The sequence below is a fragment of the Prinia subflava genome, chromosome 3, assembly GCF_021018805.1.
Source record: "Prinia subflava isolate CZ2003 ecotype Zambia chromosome 3, Cam_Psub_1.2, whole genome shotgun sequence".
In the NCBI taxonomy this organism is placed as follows: domain Eukaryota; kingdom Metazoa; phylum Chordata; class Aves; order Passeriformes; family Cisticolidae; genus Prinia; species Prinia subflava.
In genome coordinates, this window is record NC_086249.1 from 32,162,128 (window position 1) to 32,186,237 (window position 24,110).

At 41.8% G+C, this 24,110-nt stretch overlaps 1 protein-coding gene across 4 annotated transcripts in view; it reads right to left on the reverse strand.

Moving 5' to 3' along the window:
* The window catches only part of PDGFD (platelet derived growth factor D), a 140,975-nt gene extending 119,236 nt beyond the window's left edge, over positions 1-21,739 (reverse strand). For 2 of the 4 annotated variants that reach the window (XM_063394570.1, XM_063394568.1), the window contains exon 1: positions 21,605-21,739. In XM_063394570.1, the coding sequence (XP_063250640.1) occupies positions 21,605-21,734 (130 nt within the window). In that variant the 5' untranslated portion in view covers positions 21,735-21,739. The remainder of the gene's footprint in view (positions 1-21,604) is intronic. The other 2 variants (XM_063394569.1, XM_063394567.1) reach the window with 1 other exon arrangement.
* Positions 21,740-24,110: the final 2,371 nt, after the last annotated feature.

Consider the following 24,110-nt stretch of genomic DNA (forward strand, 5'->3'; position numbering starts at 1 on the left):
TATCAGTACACAACATGATCAACTTCTATAAATACACCACGGTGTTAATTTCAAAGAAAGAGAAACTCTCAACATGGAGGGAAGAGTTCATCTGGGAGCAAACAGACAAAAACTTGGCACATACAAATCGTGGCGAGAATAGTAGGAAGGATGCTAAGAAGCTTTGTTACAGCCCCCAAGTAGCACCAGCAGCAGCAAAGAATATATTAAGTTTAAGATGGAGTTCACTTGACCTGTATACAGAGACTTGGACTGAGGCAACCCTTTAAACTGCAGTGTCAGCAAAAAAAGGACAAAGGTGAAGTACTGGCACAAATTAAGTATGTGAATTTTAGCAAAGGATTTCATAGACAGTGTGAAGAGCAGGAAATTACCTTAGGAATATTGCCTAGCAGGAAGACAGATGCAGCTTTGTTAATGGGCAAAACGTCATACCCCAGAAAAATTAGTCTAATACAGCATAATAAAAAAGGCACGAGAAGAGAAAGGCAACCTGTGGGAAGTGTGAGGTGGTACTTACCCCTGCCGAAGGATACCAAGTGGAATGAGCTGTGCCAGAAAATGCAGGATAGAAATAGTTCAGTCAGTGGGAGAAGGTGATAAAAATGAGGAAACTCCAGCCACAAGGCAAAACAAGTCTCTGAGAGTGGACTGTTGCTTAGAGAGACCACAGGTTTGCAAAACATGAAGGACACTGAGTAATCTACTCCCAGGATTAAACACATTTAAATTTGTTGCTATATCTGAGCCAACTCTCGGCATTTTTAAGATCAAGCCAGAAGGGAGGAGGAAAAAGCCACCTAACAATTGAGAACCTCTTGAAGATGTCAAGTGAAAAAATGGAGAGCTGCAGGAAGAGAAAGGAGTACCTTAGCTTTATTTTTAATGCATGTTGAAAGCCTTCAATTTGCAGACTAAAATTTAGATATGAAATGCTATTATTCTCTTCAATTCCTTCATTCTGAACCAGCCTTTCCCGTAATGGACAGCTATTCAGTCCAAGAGAGGACTGATGCTGAAATGCTTTGGTTCTGATGACTTCCAAGTGAATTTTTTCAGTGTGTCAACAGACAATAACCAGAGGAGAGGAAAACCAGCCACAGCTTGTCCAAACCATTATCTCCTACATATTACACACATCTGCCTTTGCTTTTCTGTTTAATCTAAGTGCAATAATAGGAGCCAAGAAAGAACTCGGATGAAACAGGTCAAATCAGTCATTCAGTCTAATAACTCTCTACAGATAATCCTTGTGCCAAGTTCCTCAAAGGGCAGCTTAAAACAACAAAAGGCATAACAATTCTGTAATATTAGATAACAAAGGAAAACATATTTTGGTTCATTGCTTTTTTAGTATTATTTATTTAATTCTATTTACATTCCTAGCCCTATAAACATTTGGTTAATTTAATAACAGTCTCTGTTCAATTTCATCTAGGGTCCAGTACTGCACTTTGGAAACAAAGATAGAAATGCCATTATCTTCCAGGGCATATGGTCAAGTCCAGAAGTGTCTTAGCATTGCTCAAAATATATTAAACCATTTGTCTCACATTAGATGCAATCAAATACCCTTTAGAAATATTCTGAATCAAGCCTTCTTCCACATGAACTTTTGCAAGTGAATTTATTGAGTAAATAAATCCTTATGAGACCTCCACAGAATTATGGTTTTTCCTTTAAACTGGGTTCCATCATATTCCCAAAGAGAGTCAAAGAAAGAATCCCATTTTAGCTCTTCTGTATTGTGCCATTTATACATCCTCTCACTTCTGCATTTGTACTCTTTTATTACTATTTTATACATATATATATATATATATATCTGTGGTGCAGTTCATTTGACCAAAGATGCCTCACAGCAATAAGACAAAAAAGCAACAAAGTCTCCACTGAATGTTTCTGTACATCAGCTTCTGAAGCTTAACTTGAGAAGTCAACTAGTTAATAGTTATACCATTTAAACTACAAATTATTTGTGGAGATAAACATCCAAGTTGCAAATAGTTTTTTAATATAAGTAATTGAAAGAAAATAATGTAAATGGCTGGGTAAGAACCGGCTGGGTCTTTGCTTGAAAAGAAAAAAATGGGGCATGCTGAGTTATGAAGTTTTAGTTGTGTTGTAAATTCAGTGTGTGTGAACCAGAAATAGTATTTGGATGGTCAGAAAATACTCCGTTTCTAGCTGCAATTATTTTGGTTTCAGAGGCATTGCACAATGCTAAACAAACCTTACAGACTCATGGTCTTACTAACAGAATATAAATCTCAGTCTAATACCCAAAATGTGATCTACCTCTCTACTACATCTCCCATGCAAACTGTCATTTATAATGTTATGTATATGTTCTACTTTAGATTGGAATTATACATTAACTACCTTTACTGGCAAGTTTAGATATACAACCTTATGTTCATTCTTAATGGAGCCGAATCTCTCCAGACTCCTGCTTTCATTAATTTCTTTTGACTATTACCATTTTAAAGAGACATTAATTTTCTCTTCTTGAAAAACAAGAGAAATTCCCTACCTTCTATGACTCACTTTATTCCTTTATGTGTTTAAATTGTAGTATCTGAAATACTCATAGCTCTCTGCAAAATAAAAATATGACTGGATGGGGATTTCTGAATACTCTATTCCCACTGAAGTCACTGCTAGTTTATTCCACACTCCTGTGAGATGAGAGCTTAGGCAGCACTGAGGCCTGATTTCATGTTGTAATGTTTCCATAAATGGACTTCTAGGTATACACAAAATCTATTTTTAATCCATAGACACTCAATAACATCACCAGTGTGGATTTGCTCCATGCCTATATTCCCACTTGTGAGTTTCCCTAATAACTGTTGAACCTGTTGGCTAAATTGAGGATAAAGCCTCAAAGGTATTTCAGTTCTGTAAGCTTTCTGAAGACTAGCATGAAAACAGAGAGAAGAGAGACTGTATTCATGTCTCCCAGGGAGCTGGGAAGAGCCTCATTCTCACTGTTCAGCAGTCAATCCAGGGGGAGAACATTATGGTATGCCTTAACACTGGGAAAGCTTTAGAATGCAGATCACATACACAGAATCACAGAATAAACTGAGTTAGAAGGGTCCTACCAGGATAAAGGAGTCCAACTCCCAGCCCTGCACAGGATCATCCCCAAGAGTCACAGCATGTGCCTGAGAGTATTGTCCAAACACATGGACTCTGTGAGGCAGCCTACCAGTGAGGTACAAAGCCTTAAGGTTGCAAGACCTCTACTGTATGAGGAATTACATTTGATTTGAATGAAATGTATTAAGTAAAGTTTAAGCCTTAGCACAGTAAGATATAGACATTTTATATCTGGATTTAGATATTTTAAGCAAGAAAATGCTAAAACAAATTCTAAATATATTTGGGATTATTTATTTTTTCTTTGCTTTCATATCTTCTGATCAAGAAGGGCAAACTGCATGTGGGCTCAAATAATGTAAAAACATGTTTGCACTTACGTGTTCATGCAACCAGCCCACACCCAAAGTAAATTCCTACGGATGTTACCACAACGAGATTTCTGATGTTCTTTGCAGTATTCAATTAATCCCTTCTCCCTTCAGTACTTGCAACTCCGAGCAACCCCTGGCTCAATTTTTGTGGCTATGTACCTTCAACCAGGTGTTACCAAGAGCTGCTTCCTTACAAGCAGTGATTTTAGACCCTGACAGAAACCTGTGATAAGTTCATTCTCCATGAGTCAAACACTAATGCCATCATGAGGTCTAAACCAGCTGGCAGGGGTGAGACATATTAATCTCAGTTGACCTCTGTACATATAAAAAATTGCTAACATAAGATCTTGTCAAGTATATGCTGGCCTAAGTCTATTTAATAACTGCCTGAGCTCCTGGGGAAAAAAAAAAAAAAAAAAAAAAGGGAAGCGGAATCTAATCCTAAATCTTCTCTTACTCCACCAGTAGTGTCAACCCTCCACATTTTATCCCAGAAGCAGTGGTAGTGAACGTTTATTCTTGAAGCTCACATTTCACAGAGTAATGAATGGTTACGACTTGCTAGTCAAAATAACTACTATATTGCCATTGCTCATCACTCTAAAGAAATCTTTAATCTTATCCTGAAGATGCAGCATTTTGAAGAGATCTAGAAGATCCAAACCACATTTCTCAGACAGTAATAAAAACGGAAATATTTTTAGGTACTTTTGTGAGCTTGCTGTGCTGGTGACCTACTTGCCCTAGGCTTGCTCTGAGTGCAAAAAGAAGATGCCTGCAGAAGGTAATTCATCCCACCTGAAGGCGGACATCTAAAACAAATGGGATGAGCAGTTCTCTGCAGGTGTCCTTCTCTTCCCCCTCAATTATAAGGGAAACTTTAGCAAGATGCCCCAGTTTTTAAACCACCAAGTTTTTTTAAAATGAACTTTCTTTTCTCTACCAGCTGCATTTCAGCCTAATTTAAAAGGTAAGGCAGACTGAATCTAAATGTAAATGTGTATGAATCCCTTAAGCACAAGGCAAACCAACACACAGATGCAGACAGCTGTACACACAAATACACACTTTTTAAAGGCCTGCAGTCAGGACCTGAGATAAAGTGACTGACTTCAGGACATATTTTCTGATCTATCGTGGAGCTAGGCAGATGGATTGAATCATCTGAGATTTCAGCTCAGTTCTAAAGGTACTGGTAGGATACCTAGCTTTATATCTTAATTTTATTCTGAGCTTTCCATTTTTACTCTTTGAGATTGTTTTAAAAGAATATTTAAAGACATCACCATTAAGAACACCCTGTCTGTAATTAAATATAACTTAGCACAAGATCAAGTAGTTCTGCTCCCTAAGAAGATGAGCTATGTTCAATAATATTTAAAGCTATTTTTTATCATCATACATATGCTGTGCAGCCTGAATTTTATGCTATTTAAGATGTCAAAGAATATATTCATAATAAAGTTGTTTTGACTATGGTTTGCATTAAGCTCCATTTAGACAGAAATCAGAATTCAATTAAAATGTGTATATCCCAGCACTTTAAATAGTTCTTAGTTAAAAAAACCAACCTAATTGTGTTGAAAATATCAGAAAAAGAAGTACCATAACATGTTTGACTTGGTAAACAAAGAAAATTTGCCTATTAATCAACTTTCACTGCTCCTATTCACTGAATAGCAGCCATATTTCTGAAATGATTCATGGGCCCCAAAATAAAATTAAATTTTAAATCTTTTTGAAAGCATCTGTGCAGGTGTGTTCCTATTTTTATTTCGGATGTTTTTCTCTGCAGTGCTGACTTCATACATTTGTTTTTATTTATGGACTGAAAGAGAAAACCAGTTGTTCTGTTTGTGATCTGTTTGGTTTGGGGACTTTCATAAGCCCAAACTGACTTCTCAATTTTGAGTGAACTGAACAAAATGAAAAATGAATATTCACTCTACAACTGTCAGGTAAATTGAAAACAAGAATAATGAAAGCAAAATTTCTGTACCCTAGCAATTGATGACTGCAGATTTTGAAAAAAAAAAAAAAAAAAGAAATGCAAAAACCGTTGTTCAATCTACTGTAAATGTGGTCCATAGTGGTATTTAATGAACTGCATCCCAATGTGATAAGGTTGCAAAACTAGAGCTGACCTCAACAGACAAAAATAGCTCTTCAATTCCATACATAATTACAAAACCAGCAATATTTCAAGTAGAATTTGACAGATTTCAATGAAAGTATTTTGCACTTATCCAATAATGTGTCTTACATATTGCAAAGTATTACATTTTGCTCACATCTTCAAATAAGCTGCCATGATTTCAAATGAGTTTCTTTTTCAAACTAGACAGCATGCATTTTTTATTAAGAATGTTTTTATTACACAATTGAGCCCCAGGTTAAAGAAAAATATATTTATATATAATATCAAAGAAAAGTTTGCAGATTTTATGGAGATTTGTGCAGAATAGTCTCCAGAGTGTAGCAGCACCACCAGCATTCAGTTTGTAGTGCAACAGATGTAAACAATACAGAAAAAGTAAACAGACCTTCAAAAAGCTACTAATTTAATCAAGACCATATGATATCAATTCTTCAAAACAACGTAAGATTATAAAGATTTTCATTGAAATATAAACCAATACTATACCTAAGAACAACACATTTAGGACTGTAGTATTAAAGTTTTATGTCCAGATAACTCCAAAACTGTAGAAGCAAAAAAAGCAAGACCTGCTTTTCAGTCTATCAGAACAATGTAAAGTCCTGCACAGATTTTAAATAGAAGGTTGTAGGGTCTGTTAACAAAAATGTACCATTTTGTCACCTGAATTCATAGTTAGGTCCCAGCCACTGAGAGATCAGCATCAACTTAAGACCATGCATACTACCAGGGATTGTGAAATGAAATGTATCTATAAAACTCTGCACTTATTCAAGACAAATCCTAACTATATGTGACATATAAACTTTCTCACTGGCTGACAATGTCGCTCGGTCCATAGCAGGAATTCTTTACAAAACGGAGGCAAACAGAAAAGGATTATTGTGAAGTTGTTCCGGCAGGAAGAGCCAACGGAAAATTCGCAAATGTTACAGCATACAGACTGCACCTTATCTTTGCAATGCTCTATGGAAACAGATATTTGCACTAGAATCAAGCAAGACTGCACACTGTTTGATTACCTTTCCACAGACAGACTAGCTGCTACGCACACAGGCACAGGAGCCGCCTCTCTTAGACAAACAGGATGGGGAGAAGATGGCAGAATATGGTTAAGGTCTTAAAACTAGATCCTTGAGAGCGCTAGAAACCAGAGAACTCCAGAAAATCGCTAAGACTTCCACTTAACACCCCCAGCACAAGCCTGAAACATGTTGCAGCAGAGGATTTCTATATGAGGAGCTGTCTGAGGTATTCATTTTTCAGTTTAGAAGTTACCAGAATAATCATAAGGACAGAGAGAGTAATCACAAAAGGATAACACAGATCATAAAAGAGTAACTCATCATTTACATACTTAAAATTAGACAGAATCAGCTGCTGCCCCGGTATTGACTGAGTGATCCTGATGGATTTATGAGACACAATGCTAGATACTGTATTCCTCAGTCAAATGTTTCTCTGCATATAGGACAGCATTCACACACCAGATCTAGAGGGGAGCACACATGAAGATGTTCCCTCTCATGTTCTCTGTAATATTCCTTTCTCTTCTGTCAACCACAAGGGAGAAAAGCCATGATTGTTTTATACACTATTCCTTCTCTTCTCTGCTAAAAGTCAAATATGGATTCACAGAGTATGAATGCAGAGATACCAGTTAATATTGAAAAGACAGACATCAAGCCACAGTGGCTGTAACTTCGTTACAGTTTGACTACTTTCAGCAAAGATGTCTAAAACTTTATAAATTTGAGAAACTAATCAGTGTACTGGGTAAATTAGTGCTAATTAACTTATCCAAGTACCTGGACATTTGCAACACAAAAACTGTAAAAGAGATTAGCATTTTATTTACCATTCATTATGAAGTGGTGAGTAGCAGCTGAAATCACACTACATTAATAAGGTCACAATTACAGTAAATTATTTTTTTACAAACTAAACACAACTGCACAGTGTTTAAAATTGCATTATTCCGAGTCATGGGAACGAGGTGAAGATAGGATCTACACCTAGTGTCCATTTTCCACAGGAAGTAAAAATGGCATGCACTGACAAACAAATGCACAGGATATTCATATACCTCACATGAGGCACAGATGGACTGTCTCTCCTGCACAGCTCAGTGAGCAATACACAGAGTGAACACATAATTTTTTTCTCATAGAGTCCTATAACCATAAATTGGTTGGAAGCGACGTCTGAAGGTCATCTAGTCCAACCAGCCTGCAATGATCAGGGACATCTCTTTCTTAGCAAGAGCTGCAGTACCACATGGAGGAACAGTGAAAAGTCAAATCTGGCAGTATATCAGCTTGCTTGCTGACACAGGGCTCAGCTGTGGCTTCAGTTCTACAGACACAGCGGGAGGCAGGAGGGAGCCCCATCCAGAGCAGTTACTTCAGCAGGTGGTAAGAGGAGTCTTAGCACACCATCCAACTCCTTCCAGGCTCTCTGCCTTACCAGTTATTTACAATACCTCCCTTCTATTGCACTGTGTTGGTACACCAAGGGGAAGATTATTTCAGAAAGTGATGCAGGGCTGCAGCTCCTTCATCTTCCCTGTGAGACTCAGTGCATGGTTGGTGATGCACCTGGCTGAACATGCATGATTTCACCCTTTACTCCTGCTGTGTCTGGCCCTAGAATGCATCTAACAAAAAACCCCAAAACATAAAAACCGCTGCCACAACAACAAAAAAACTTCAACATTTTTAGTTCATCTGTTTTCTTTATTTTCAACATTTAACAAGGCTGCATAGTCAATTCAACTTTGCTACAAATGTGATTTTGAAATTCTTTTTTAAAAAAGTATGTTTCAGGTTAAACCCACATGTTCAGTGATCTTCAGTGACAGTTCCTTTTTTTTTTTTTTTAATGTGCTGGCAAAAACCAAAATGAAAATGTCTCTGATTTTTTCTTTCTTTCTGACTGCTTTCCTTTGCTTTATTTTAAAAGCATATATTTAGTGAAAAGTTTGTGAGAGCAGTGCTTTGTTTTGAATACAGTAAATGTAGGGATTTGACAGCTTCTAGAAATCTTCAGCTTTGAGGTTTGCCAGTGTATTCTCAATTTTCTTTTTCTGAGCCTCAGATGTCAGCATCAGAAAGTCAAAATTTACCAGCTTTTTAACAGAAATGCTGTGCATATGTGTAGGAAAAATTGGACACTCCATGTGAAATTATTCAACAACCATTGTGGGTAAGAACTCTTTGTTAGTGTCCATCATAAGCAAGCACTGGGTACCTTGCATGTCTTACGTGGCTCTCTGACAGAGGTTCAGCCAAGCCTGCAGTGGGAGCTCCCTGGGTTTCCTCGAGTCAGCTCTTTCACCAGGCTCTGCGAGAAGCTCTGCCAGCTGCTGCTGCACGCACAGGAACCTCTGTCAATACCAATTTAGAAAACTGCCTGGCTTCATCTGCTGGCATCAGATCCTCCATCTTATCTGGCAATTTTAAACAATTTTTAACTGGCAAGAACATCAAGTCAGCAACATAATGGTAAAACTGTGGAATTCACAGTGGTTTGTCTCTTGAGAACAGGCTTTGCTTTAGCCACAGTAAATGCAAAATAAGAATTAAAAAATCTACAATGCTGATTTATAATAAGTAACTGAAGGAAATGCTTCTCTCTACCTTTGGAAACAAAAGGGAAGCAGCAGTTGCATGAGGTGACTAGGCTGGGTACCTCCCTAGAAAGAAACAAGGCAGCTCACAGTATTTTTGTTCTGATTTGGCCGAATACCTTTGAAGATACCTTCAAATACCTTTTTGAAACTGATGCAGTAGCAATTCTTTGTCAAAACTGTGATGACATGTACTTAAATTTGCAATCACTTCACTGTAAAAATATATAGAAATACATTCTGTCTCACTTCTGATAAGAAAAACAGGGGACACTTTTTTTCTCCTTGCCTACGGTAAGCTTTAAAAGCAATATGCTTGACAAAGTTTAACTTTAGGTCCTGCAAGGGTTGGGGATGGCACAAAAGATAGCAGGAGAATCAGGAAATGGCACAATCATTGCAGACAAATCCTGAGAAAAAAATCGCTGTACAAAAATAAAAAGGGGCTCCTGCAAGCCTTGAAAAATATCCTGCACACATTGATAAAAAAGCCTTTAAAGTCATTCTTCAAAAAAATAAACTGAACTGACATATCAAGTCATTATGATTTCTTCTTCATGACCTTCCTCTATATCCTTATGCACTAGATGAAACCAAACCCAGGGAACAAAAGTGCAAAGTAACAAAACCAGAATAATAACTTTCCCTGTTTTGTTCCAGGGTTTCTTTGGAGAAGAGACTTCTATTTAACTCCCGTGCCACTGAAGTCATATTCAGGCAAGCATGTGAGAACCAAGATATTTGATTTTTATACTGGACATCACATAGTCATCTTGTGTAATTCTTTGTTCCCCAAAACTGGCTATTCACGTGCCCTGTTATTTTACCTCAGTATGTCACGTCGCTCTCAGTCCGCAAAAACAGTGGCGGCTCTCAGCAGGAAAGCAGATAGGAGGTAGGACAGCACAGACAGCAAGGCCCCACAGCATTTTAAGGATGCTGCACCCTATACAGATCTCCGGTATTTGCCCACATGCAACAGTAGCTGTGGGTGCCACTTCTGCCCCTGCAAGCTGCCAGGGCTCAACCCTTACAGTGAAACTAAAGGTATATACACAGAGAGATATTGCCTGCAGGAAGACATTGTCAAATGCATGAACACTGCCCAGGAAAGGCTTACTGTGTGTGTTGTGACTGGTTAGGAGGCAGGCTGAACAGCCATACTGATCCACTTCTCACCCTCCTTTGTTTGCCAGTGTGGGAACAACACAGGTGTAGGACCAGTCCTCAGATGCATGCTAGAGTACAGCATGAGGTTCCTCTGTGGTGCACACAAGTTTACTTCTGGAGTGATGCTTGCTTCTATGTGGCCAAAAGAATTACTCATTTCTTGAAGTCTGCATGAGGCAGGCTGTATGTATGGAGATGGGGCTTTGCCATGCAAGTCCAAGAACAGCCTCAAGACACCGTAACATTACTCACGGGTTCTGCAAAGATGGGGTTGTCACTGCAGCCTTTTCTCAGAGGTGCCACTCAAGACACCCTGAGTATATTGTAAACAGGGTGTGCACTCCCAGAGAACTGACTCTGGAGGTTCAAATGTCTGCACATGCTAATTATGTAACAGCAGACCACACACATACTAGGAGCAGCCAGATCACTATTATATATGATGCAAGATATTTATATTTTGCTTAAGAGTTTAATATTCTAGGGTCTTATAAATGATAGGAACTGGTGAGAAATGCATATCATGTCCATAAGTTCTCCTGGGTGACAAGTATTAATTCCAAACAACAATAAAACCAAGCATATTCAGGTACAGAACAGTTTTCTTCCATTAGGAGGCTGAAAAAAATGAGGAATCCTTTTCCCTTTTCACAATTTCGAAGACATCTTTCTAGAGTAGCAGTGATACATGCATAGCTGGGGGTTTGGGAACCCCAGGTCACACCTTATGGACAGCAAGGAAGCAAACCCACATCCCCCTGTGCAGACTGCCAAACATTCAGAAACCTAACAAAGCAATGCGAGCATGGCAAATGGAGCAAGGAAACAGGCTTACAACCTGACCCACAAAGGGAAACAGTGCCATAACTTTGGGGCTTTCTATCAATTTCAAACCAGCAAATTCTCTGTAGGCTTCTGCAAGGAGGTCTTAAACCCTTTTCCTGACATCTGGATGTGTGAGTGAAATCACCCCTATCAGTGATTATCCCTGCTGTGGTATAACGATTAGGAAGCTGTGTTGGTCCATCTCCACAAAGAATCTCAAGGCATTATCACCACCTACTTGCTGTTCTCACTCAACATTACTGCCACTGGTTTGTTAAAACAAAGGTATTTTATTTCAAGAAAATTGGCTGAAAAATTAAGGGCAGAATAGTACAATAAGGGTTTCTAGATCCCACAGTACTTCTGATGATCAACATTCTATGTATCTATTTTTATTCCTTCTCTCAAACCAGTCTGGATCTCTGCTTCATCCTCAATCCACTTCTTTTGTGAGTCATATCAGATTAGAAATACATTCAACTCTGAGAAAAATCTTTTGCAACTGATCCAAAAAGAAACAATAACAGAAACCCCCGCATATTACATTTGGAGCTTCTTTAAAAAACAAACAGAAACAATGCAAGACACTGAAAAGTACTGACGGGTTTCCTTATGGTCTTCTTTAGAAATGTACTGCAGCTGAAGTCATTTGTAGGATATCCTGTGGGTGACACATAAGGTAGTCAGTACAGGAGAAAAAGAAACTGTATATTTGAATACGAGACTTTGTTCTGTATTTTTGCTACACAATCTGTAAAGACATCAGCTACCCCTCCATCTGTACCAGTGCAAAGGATTTGTTTGGTTTGTCTCAGTGTATGGACACTAACTGAACATCCTAACTTTGAGTACTGTAGACAAGCCCCTCACTACAAGAAACAAAATGAAGTGCTGAGGCACATCCAAAGAGAAACAAAGCTCAGGAAGCATCTGGAGCACAAGTCTGACAAGGAGTGGCCAAGGGAACTGGGGATGCTCAGCCTGGAGAAGAGGAAGTTCAGGGGGACCTTACCACTCTCTACAACTCCCTGAAAGGAGAGTGTAGCCAGGTGAGGCTTGATCTCCCAAGTAACAAGCAATAGGACAAGAGCAAGTGTCATTAAGCAACACCAACTGAGATTTTGATTTGATATTAGGAAAGATTTCTTCACTGTAGGGGTTGTCAAACACCAGAACAGGCTACCCAGGGAAGCATTTGAGTCACTACACCCAGAGGTATTTAAGAGATGTGTAGATGTAACACTAAGGGATATGGTTTAGTGGTGGGCTTGGTGCTGCTATGTGGACTCAATCATAGGGTCTTTATCAAACTAAACATTTCTACAAGTTTGATTCTATTACAAACTCTTCACTGAATTCCTGAGCATTTTATTCTACCGTATATTCATTCATGTGAACTGTGTGCCAGGCCTTGCCACAAGAAGTGCTGATGGAAGTTTTGTCATTGATTTTAGTGCAGCAAAAGTCAAGACGGCTATTTTTCAAGTCTTTCATGGACCTAGTGCTTGATAAATAGTTTTACAGAGTCTCAACATCATCAAGTCCCAAGGCACAGCAGGGCTAAAATACATTGGCAGGAAGTCTGAACAGAAGGTAAAAGTGTGTCCTCCAGCACCATCTCCAAATATTCAGAGCTCTAATTAACAAAGCAGAAACATGGGATGTTTGCCTTCACAGCGTGGGATACAGATGAGAAAGGAAACATGAAACTGAACATTAATCAAGTACAATAGGAAGCCCGAAATCATGTAGGATTTATTCACTACCAAAAATATTAGAGCCAAACCCAAACTCCCAAAAGAAAGTATCTCCAGTTTCACACTGTAAACAGGACACTTCCTTAGCTTTGTAAACAGGAGACTGATTTGAAACAAGCTGCCAAACAACTCTACGCAATCCAGTGTTTTAGCCAAGAGAACCTCACCAGAAGCAGTGATATAAGTGCTCTCTTTTATCCAAAATTTGGTATAATGTAATCAACCTCATAAATACAATAGCAGAATTTTGGAGGCAATTCTTGAATACATCTTGAACCAACTGACTAAAAGATTACTACTAAATTTCCCTGCACTAGTGGGCAAGTTCTTACTACAGAGAATGCCAACACAGAACCTTCATGGTATTTCTTAGGACTCTTTTAGCACCCTCAAATCCCTGCAGGTGCACAAATGCCAGAGCAAGCCAGGGCGACCCTTTTCTGCAGTTGGGATCATAAATTTTGAGAGTTAACCCAAGGTTTCTCAGCTGGGTAAGCAAAACTGAGTGCAGCTACACAAGGAATGGAGGAGGAGGGCAAGGAAAAGGGACACAGCTGGGCCCCCAGATGTAGAGAACCGGACTCCATGTTCCTGCTACTGCTGCACATGGAGAAAGGGGAGATTGGGAAAGAGGAAGAGCAGGATGCAAGAGATAGGAAAGGTGAGCACTACTTCTTGGAACGAGTGTGTTCCACCCATTGCCACTCCTCTCTCAGCTGTAGTAAAAGCCATTGTGGAATGGTTGAGGTTGGAAGTGACCTCAAGAAACCACAATTACTGCTCTGGAGACGACAAGGAGATGGTATTTTGAGGCCTTTGGGACTCTGGTATCACATGCAGATGCCTACCCTGTGTTCAGTGCCAATCTTGTAAGATATTTTGTTTTTAAACAGATCAGTCTGTCATTTGCTGCAGATATATTTTAATATTAGCTAGACTATCCATAGGAAAAGATGAGTATAAAACACAGAAACTCCTGCTCCATCTTTTGTACAAATAGTATCTTAAAAGTATGAAATAAAAGCCATTCCCTAGCCTTCTAATTTACAGAAGGTGAACTCCCCAAAGGAGTTTCTTGCTGTATAAATAATATCCATTTTGTAGTTATGTTCATTTTATGTAATTGTTACACACAGTCTAAAGAAGGAGTGACAAATATATTGTAGTGAATTTGTATATTACTTTGTTCAAGAAATTTCTGCCTTGATAATCCTTTTTCTAGTAAGTTTCTTTTCAATTAATAAAAATTTTAATAATGTGAAAATTACTTTCAGAGCATCCAGAAGCAACCTGAAAATCTGACAGACATTATTAAACATAATTGCTTTCAACCTGAATTCCATAAATTACATAGCTACCGACATCATGTAAAGACCCTTAACTACCTTGAACAGTTAGGTTCAAATACTGATCTAATACTTCACTGTTCAACTAGACATTGAAAAATGATATTAAACCTGGGGGGGAGAGTTGGGGGGGGTGGGTTGTACTCTAAAACAAACTCCCAGGTACAACATTTTAATGATTTTCATGCTGATTTGGAACTAACTACATCAAGTGTACTTAATCTCTCCTCCTTGTGCTTCTGTCCTTAATTTATGTATTCTGTACAATCGTTTGGACAATGCTCTCAGGCACACGGTGTGATTTTTGAGGATGTCCTGTGCAGGGCTAAGAGCTGGACTCAATGATCATTCTTGGTCCCTTCCAACTAAACACACTTTGTGATTCTATGATAGGTGAATATCTATTTTGCTATTTTAGACAATATTCTAAAGATAATTATTTTTCAAATGCATGCACAAAGGACTAATGCCTACGCAATATATAGGGGTTTTTTTATTTTGATAGACTAAATACAACTGACAAAAACATAGCAACAAAGACTGTAGAAAAGCCAAAGTTACGTCTGCCTTCTCTCCCTCAGTCTTTGATAGTAAGAGCAGTTTGCGTTGAGTATTCAGCCTTCTGTGCTGGAAGAGAGGGACAGGGAGCAGCATGAAGCCCCCACAATCTGAAAGAAAATGGTCAGTGACTTGCTACACCACAAGACACAAGTCTATGTGGACAGATGGGAACCACCCAAGGGTCCTGAGAGCTGGCACAAGTGCTCACCCAGCCACATTCCACTATCTACCAAGAGTGCTAGCAGATCTGGAAGGTCTAGTTAACTGGAGGTCAACAAATGTGACACCCGTCTACAAGAATGGCCAGAAGGAGGATACAGGGAAACACAGGCCTGTCAGCCTGACCTCAGTGCAGGGGAAAGTCATGGCACAGCTCATCACCAGTGTCATCACACAGAACATGCATGTGACCAGGTGACCCACTCAGTGGATGAGGAAAAGGCTGTGGATGTTGTCTGCCTGGACTTTATGTAGTGGGTTTACCTTGGCTAGACACCAACTGCCCATCGGGTCTCTCTACCACTCCCCTTCTCAGTGGGATAAGGGAGGGAAAATAAGTTGGAAAACAACTTGTAGCTTTAGGTAAGGAACTTTACTAAAGCAAACAAAAAGCAAAAAGGCAAACATTGTAAAATAACAAATGCCCCCCGTCTGGCTCTCTCCCTCAGCGTTTATATCTGAGCTGATGTCATATGGTATGGAATACACCTTTGGTTAATTTAGGCCTGGTTGTGTCCCCTCCCTGGACCTTTCCCACTCCCAGCCACTTGATAGGGTCAGAAAGATAGAGAGACAGGCCTGATGCTGTGCCAGCACTGCTCAGCTGTGTCATCAACACCTTTCTAACTACCAGTGCAAACCACAGCACTGTGAGGGCTGATGTGGGCAAAATTAACTCCATCTCAGCCAGTCTCAAAACACTTCAGTAAAGCTTCTGACACCGCATCCCACAGAATTATCCTGCAGAAACAAATGCTCATACCTTGGAGACATGCACTATTTCCTGTACAAAAGACTGCCCAGTTGTCCAAGTCCAGAGAGTGGTGCTGAATGCACCACATCCAGCTGGTGGCTGCTCACAAGTCAGTTAACAGAGCTCTGTATTTGGGCCAGTCCTGTTCAATACCTTTATTAATGCCCTGGATGAGAGGAGCGAGTGCACTCTCACAAGCCTGCAGATAAACCAAGCTGGGCAGGAGTGCTGGTTTGCTGCGGGGCAGGAAGGCTCTGCAGAGGGATCTGGACAGGATCAAAGGCCCAAGGCCAATTGTATGAGTGCTGAGTAAACAGATGGGCTTGATGATCCTAGAAGTCTTTTCCGACCTAAACAATTCTATGATTCCTAATTTTGCAAGTACTTGGTACACTTGGTTCATTAAAAAATACAGTTGTTTTTACTCACCTCATTTATATATAAGCTGTTCGAGCTTTCTTATTACATTGTCCTGTACGACTTGAACCCCTTGACTTTAACGGAATTATGAAGATGGTCAGAGGTAATCACATTATGAATATTACCGCACTAATGATCCCCTGTGCATTTTCTATTTATGCCTCTTCCTAGATGTTTTATGAAACACAACATCTCCGTGGCACAACAGTGGAAAAAGCCGCCCAATGTTATTTTAGATTTTTAGCACTGTTCAGTTTCTACAAATCAAAGCAATACAACTCTTAAGTTTTCTCTTCCAGCCCTGTAAGAATTAGCTGGCCTAATTCAGTTTCATAGTAATACTTTTAAAAGCCCCAAACAAAACCCAGGAAATTTCAAGATACTGTCTGAAGAATTCATAGTGACTTTCACCATGATATACATCTGCCTGATAAAACATATTTCAAGTTCCTTTAGAGAATTCCTCTATGCAGCTTGCTGCTGAGTCAGGGTTGGAATTCTCATGCAATATCCTTTGGTATTTCAGTCCAAACTGTTAATTATACAGATAAGAGACATCACCAAAGTCAGATAATTGTAGACCAAGATGCATTACTGCAGAGAAATTAGTAATGCTTTTTCTAAAACTGATGAAGTCTGAAATACACATTTCTATACAAAATCTAGAAAACAGGGAAATAAAGCCTATAAAAACCAATTTATTTTGTCCATTTTATGGTTGACACAATTTTATGTTACCAGAGTTCTCTAAAAAATGTATACAAGCCTATTATAAAAGAATTCAATATGTGCATTCCAAAAGTGATGGTCTATAGCGCTAGTGATACCAGAGACATTTCATGGAATCATGGAAACACAAAATCATAGAATGATGGAATGGTTTGGGTTGAAAGGAACCTTGACGGTCAACTGGTTCCAATCCACCTGCCACGAGCAGGGACACTTTGCACTAGATCAGCTTGATGAAACCCCTTGAACAGACCTCTCTGGGTAACCTCTGCCACTGCCTCACCCCATCCACAGTAAAGAACTTCTGCTAATACCATCAAATCATAGAATCATAGAATGTCTTGGGTTGGAAGGGACCTGAAAGCATTTAATCTAAACCTATCCTCTTTAAAAAAAACAAACAAACAACCAAAAAACAGAAAACAACACAGTCTTCTCCCAAGAGCAGACACTTAACATTTATTTGGTGAGAGAATACTGCCCAAACCACCATATACTTTTCCCGGTGATTAGGCATCAGCCAATACAGGAGAAAAAGGGTAGAGTTAATGGCACACGTCCATTTCATCTGGCCCTTAAAGAACCAAAAGCTATTGGCAGTTCCCCAGAATTAAAAATTACAGTTTTTTTCTTTGTATTTTGATGGTGTACAAGCAAAGCAAAGTTTGAAAAGTCCTTTTTTTTTTTTTGGATTCATAATGAAAACCACAAGAGCACGGAATCTTATCTTGAGTCATCTGATGTGATGGTTTCAAATCCACATCAGAAGACATTGATTCCATGGCTTTCAGTTGTTTACATACTGAAATGACCTGCCACTGTGCTGTCTGTTCAGTTCTGTCTTTTCTTTAAACTCTGGAGTTTGAAGTTTAAAATATGTATGGTGATGCTTAGTCTGAAGATACAGACTAGGCATACTTTCCTAGACTAAGCAGATGTTTGTCCAAGAACTGATAAGAAAAAGCACGTGATGTTTCAGTTAGACATTATATAGTAAATACTATTATTTAGCACCTTTTTTCTTCTACTTTTCATCTCCAAGTATACATAAGCAACCAAAACAGGAGAAACAAAATATTAGACTCCTTGTAATTAGGCAGTATTACCTACATACTGCAAACTGGGAAAATGAATCAAAATAGGACAATGGAAGCATCTTGAAGACCTCTCTGTTATTCTGATGAACTTCAAAGTACTTAACTTAATAGCATTAATAAACACTCTAAATGAATACCAGTACTTGTGCTATAAATGTCGCTGGCACCTCCAGGACACTTTAAAAAATTGATTAGTGCTACACTGGACTGCTGAGTCATCAATGACTGTCCTTCAACTAGGACAAGAGGATGTCTTGTAAGCAAGTTATTTATATTCTTAATATCTTCAGCAGAAAGTACAGTCTGGTTAGGTTTGGTAGTCATTAAATGGCAATTTTTTGAATGTGCTGCTCTCATCTATAGATTTCTTATCAGATCAACTTCAGTCTAAGTAGAGACCAATTACAAATAGGCCAACTTCTTTTAGTCTGAAAGAAGAAAGGCAATATTGAATCATGCACACTGCAAAGGTTTTTTTTGGCCGGAAGCAAGACCAAGCCTCCATATTAAACTTTGTGTATGCAGTATCACTAGTTTATCCTGCTTGGAAGCAACAGAAAACTGAAACTCAAAGGATTTATTTTTTTTTAATAAAATATGCAGATGGTCTTGGACTTCCCAAGTTGTTTTTTTTTTGAAGCTGAATGGGATTGTTTCCTCTTCAGTATCTCTTTTCATTTCACAACCTAGTAATCATGATCATCAACCCAGAATACAATAATAAACTATTTTTTATCTTTGCTGTGTGTTTTGAGAGACTGTTGTAACACATTTACCCTAATGTATCATGTGCTCGCAGATCCCATTCTGTATGGTCATGTCTGTAAATATTTACAAAGCAAAAAATACTGTCTGACTCAGCAACACAACTCACACGTCTTTCATGCTGTTCCATATCATTGCTTCAGACCAAACAACACAAAAACACCACTGAGAATTATAAAAGACAGAAATACTATTAGTGGCCTGCAGCCAACTGTGGTCTAAGCATTTGCTTGTGAGCTCGTCCCTTGCATGCAACATTTGGAATACCGCTCAAAACATTTGGCTGCACCGATACAGACCCTCAGTCAAGGAACTCAAACAACAGTTTGAGTAAAATCAGGGGGATCAGCAGCTGATAAGCTTTAAATGTTGCAACCCCACACCCAGCTCCACTGGCCACACCAGAACACATGATCTTTTGCAGAGAAAAAGCAACAGGATTCCCAAGCACAGCGAGAGAGCAAGGCTGCAGCGTGCTCTCTGAAGGGTGGTCTTCATCAAAGTCTGCGACTTCTTCAGTAGGTCTATAAGATCCGCTCAAGAATTGCAGAAGTTCTGACTTCAGCATAGGAACATTCACTGCAAGCTGCAAGGCTCACTAGCACACGTCCAGCAAAGATGAAAGGTACGATGTATTTATATATAGATCTGCCACCTTCCAACAGCCCCAGTATTAGACCACCTGGTACCCACAAAGATCAACACTACAAGTTGCCTCAGATAATTTTAAAGGTACAAAGCTTAATCAAATTGTGAAATTAGCACAACTAGGAAGACAGCAATGAAGTAATCATTTCAGAAGCCTGTTCTCTTCATCACTCCAACAAGCAATTTCACTACAGGAAGTCTTCTGAGGACTAAAACACCCACCATACTGCCATTAATATGAAAACTTTATTTATATCAGGGGTTAATGATTTCTTCATTGATTATACAGAAATCAGAGTAATACACATTTTGATGTTTAAGTATGTAAGTTTTCAATGAAAATGCTTGCTTGAAGTTTGAGTGAGATGGAAGCTTGCCTAGGTTAGTTCAGAGATGGTCTCAGTTCTTCTGTGAAGACGGTAGGCTAACAAGTCATGAAGCTTGATAAAACACAATAATTTTAAAGAATGAAACAGAAATAACAAATATGTGCTTTTATTACAAACACATACTTTTTTTTTTTTTTTTAATGAGATTAAACTTGACTTCTGTATCAGAAAGAACTGCAATTCTGTCCTGTTTCCTGGCTCAGCATTTCCATTCTAAGAAAAAATCCTCCACCTTCTCTAAGTCTTCTTTCAGTGACTAGGAAAATAAAAATACTAAGTTCAATATGGCTCCAAACTTTAAACAAAAACATCTTCCTAAATCAACTGTAAACCCATTACATGCATTGTATACATACTGGAAAATAAACACTGGCAAATACATTCTTGGAAATGGCTCAAGTGACTGGGTTTTTGAAAAGGGTTTATAAAATATATAAATGCTGTCAACTGGAAGATGTTAACTTGAGGACTGATGTTAACTCTGTTCATTTGCAAGGAGAACATCCTGAATTTCGCCGTGTTAAGAAGGTACATGGCAACGTGCAAGAGCAAGTTCTCCCACGTGAGGCTGGAACACACCAGGCTGCTCGCTGGCCAGAGGCCCATCACTCTTCCCACACTGAAAGTCGTGGATTCTAGAGGTGAATTTCAGCAGCGCTGTTTTTATGCGGTCTCCCCATTCATTCCCCGCGGGGCCACGGCACACGAACCACCACGGTTCCCTCGCGGCCCCTGCGTCCCGCACGGCAGCGCTGCGGGCCCTGGGCAGCACCTCGGCCGTCCAGGACATCCTCGGCCGGCAGGTCCCGCAGGGAACCGCGCCGGAGTCCGGGCTGAAACCCCTTCCTGCGGGGCGGGCGGTGTCCGGGGCCCGCTGCCGCCCTGATGGGTGCTCACCATCCCCGGCCATCACAAGGGACGAGGTGGGGCAGTGCCCAGCAGATCCAGGGGAACACCAAGCCCTGGGCTCAGTCCCTCCGATCGAGAAGTCCCCCAGCCCGGCGAGCTGCACGCCGACGGCCCTTCCAGGAGTCGAAGGCGGCGAGGCTGTGGCAGGGCCGGGAGAAGGTCCCGTTCCCGCCAAGGAGCCCTGGGACGACGGCGGCGCCGCCGACAGCCACGGCCCCTGAGAGCAGCGGCGCCGGTGCGGCCGGAGACGCCACAAAGCCTCGGCGGGCCCCGCTCTGCCCCGCCGCCCGCACAGCACCGCACAGCCCCGGCACACGGGCCAGCGGTGCCGAGGGACGCCCCGCGGGGCTCGACCCGGCAGCCGGGACCGGGCACTCCGCGTTGTCAGCGGCCCCGCAGCCCAGAGGGGACGCTGGGGGTGCCGCCGACTCCCAGGGGACCTCCCTGAAGTTGCCCCGAGAAGTTTGGGACCGCCCGGAGGTGCAGCCGCCGGGTGGAGTCGCCCCCTCAGCCCACACCTCCCTCCTGCCACCTGGCCACACGCTCCGGGACCGGACCCCGGAGACTGACCCCAAGGCCAGGCTGATCCCCCGGGACGGGACCCCCCCGGGACGGGACCCCCCGGACCGACCCGGCCTCTGGGCACGCTGCGCTCGCTCCCGGGACAGGGAGCGGCAGCCCCGAGGCGCGCTTGGGGGCTTCCCCCGCAAAAGCAGCCCTTGGGAATAAGTAAAGCAAGACACTTACCATCTCGCCTGATGTTGGAAGCCCGCAGGGCTTTTATAGATCCGCTCTGGGCAGGGGCGGTGGTGCCCTGACGGCTGCAGAAGTTCGCACAGACGGCGGCGTAGAGCAGGAGGAGGATGAGCAGCTGCATTGGGACCAGCTGCGAGCGGGACCGTGTCGCTGCGAAGAAACGGGCTCTCCTCGCCCGCCGAGGGTGCTTCCCTCGCTCGTGTTCTCTTCCCCCTTACCGGACTTTTTGAGTGTTGCGGGCTGCTTGTGTTTTGGGGGGAGTTGTTTGCAGGGGTCAAGGAGGGGAAAGGCACGGTTTTTCCCCCGCAAAATAGAAGCGCAAAGCCCCGGAGCACGAGAAGCAGCGGTCACCGCCGCCGCGTTACTCCCCGAGCTGCCTCAAAACTTCCTGCATGCCGAACTCTCGGCTGCCCTTCTGGGCCGGCCAAACTCGGCAGAGGTGCGCAGCGCCCGGGCCGGGACCGCCGCCCAGTGCCCCGGTCGGGCTCGGCCGTGCCCCGGTAGCGGGCGGGGGTTGCCGCAGCCGCGCTGCACCGCGCCCCGCACCGCCCCCGCCCGCCCGCCGCGGGAGCCGCGGGAGCCGCGGGAGCCGCGGGAGCCGCCGCCGGGGCTGCAGCGCCGGGAGCGCCGCGCTCTCCGCGCCAGGGGCCGGAGAGGAAAAGGGGCCCGGGGGAAGGGGGCGGGAGCGGTACCCGGACCCTCCCTGAGCTACCGGCCCCGCCGTCTGCACTCCGGGCGAACAGCGGCAGGAGGGATGGTGCGAGGAGGGGGCTGTCCCCCGTGCGGAGTGAATGCCGGGCGCCCGGCGAGTGGGTAGGAAGGACGTGAGCCGTGTGCCAAGGGCTCTTCGCCAGCACAGGGGCCACGCACCCGCGGGTGCCGTCACCCGCCGGCCAGCGGTGGCCACGTACAAGTCATCGTTGGGCCGAATGACTCAAATCTCCGAGCTGTGCCAGGGCGGGTGAGGAGGCTTAGTGGGACAACTGGTGAATAACCTGCCGTTGTCCCTGGGACAAATTATATGGGCTTCTTCTATCATGCCAAGCACTGTCCAAAGCCTTTCATTAAAAGTTAGTTCTTACTAATTTAGACCCTCATTAAATTTGGTCTGGTATTAAAAGATTGTATTACTGCCTGGAAGAGTTTAGGTCTAAAGCAAAGGTATGTGAGGGTTGTGATCAGATTGCTAGTTTAATACTCTTTTTCTTTCCGTTAGCCGCAAGGAAAATAATCTAAAGGAAGATGCAGGAAAAGAAACAAAACAAAACCCCACTCAGGTTTTAACAGTTCTCTAATAAATTTTTCCCTACTCAGTTTATTTTTTACAACATTTTATGCAGTCTTAGCCACACTGTTACATGCTGCCAGATCTTTAACAACACGAAACATACGTCACTAGCAGAAGAATGTCAATATAGTGCTGTATCAGGAGTCTGGGATGAGTCCTGCTACCCTGTGAGGACTGCCTCTGGCTGTGTGAAGCATTCTCTCCAAGAGCATGCTAGGATGACAATGGGACTGAAACATCTTGTATGTCTTAAGAAACCAGTAGGGTGCAATTCTGTTATGCATAATTCATGCTTCTTTATCCCTTTCATGTTCCCCAAAACTGACAGCGAACCTAATCCTGCTCCCATGTGGTCGATAATGGAAAGGCTCCAACAGTGCTTCATTTGTGAGCAGATGGGCCTATATTTTAGGTGCCCATTTTGGGGGGGAACTGGGTGAACAGAGGGAAGGTGGCCAATTCAATCATCCTAATAGAAAGTCAAATAGAGGACACAGAGTGAATGAGTATTGGGGAGCTTGGGAGATATTCTTTGTTCATCCAGTCAGTGTCTGCCTCTCTCCAGTTACCTTTACAAGGAACTGCCAGAAAATGCCAATAGAATCCCAGCTCCTCAGCTCTCTTCCGACCTTTACCACAACTGGTGATGAAGTCTTGCCTTTCTTAGTGCCTTCAGGCCCTACTTCTCTCTTAGATTCAGGATGCTGGAACCCCTAATTAGTTCTCTTTGAGGAAGTGACCATTTTAAGGTAAAAGAGAGAGAAAGGACAGATTACCTTCCAGCCAAAAGTCAGACAAAAGGTGTTTTGACAGTATCTGAGCAGTTGCACTATTCAGCCAAGAAATGGCACAATTTCCAAGGCTGTTTCTCTTTCTTTATCCAAATTCAACCATATAAATTTGCTTATATAAAATTCATACGTCTTCCCAAGACCTGGATCTAGAGACAGTCTCTCTGGCCCCATGCCTCCCTGGCTGTAAAGGTCCAGCTTTAACAGAAGAGTAAAAGAGGCTTTTGCCTTAAACATTCCACAGCTGTTTGGCTGACATGCTCTCTGGCTTGATAGAGACTATAAGTTTAAACTTCCTCAAGCCAACCAGGGCACAGAACTGAACCTCAGCACTTTTTTTTTCTTTTTTCTCTATTCTCTTCTCTCTTTTCTCTTTTTTTTTTCTTTTTTCTTTTTTCTTTTTCATTTTTTCTTTTTT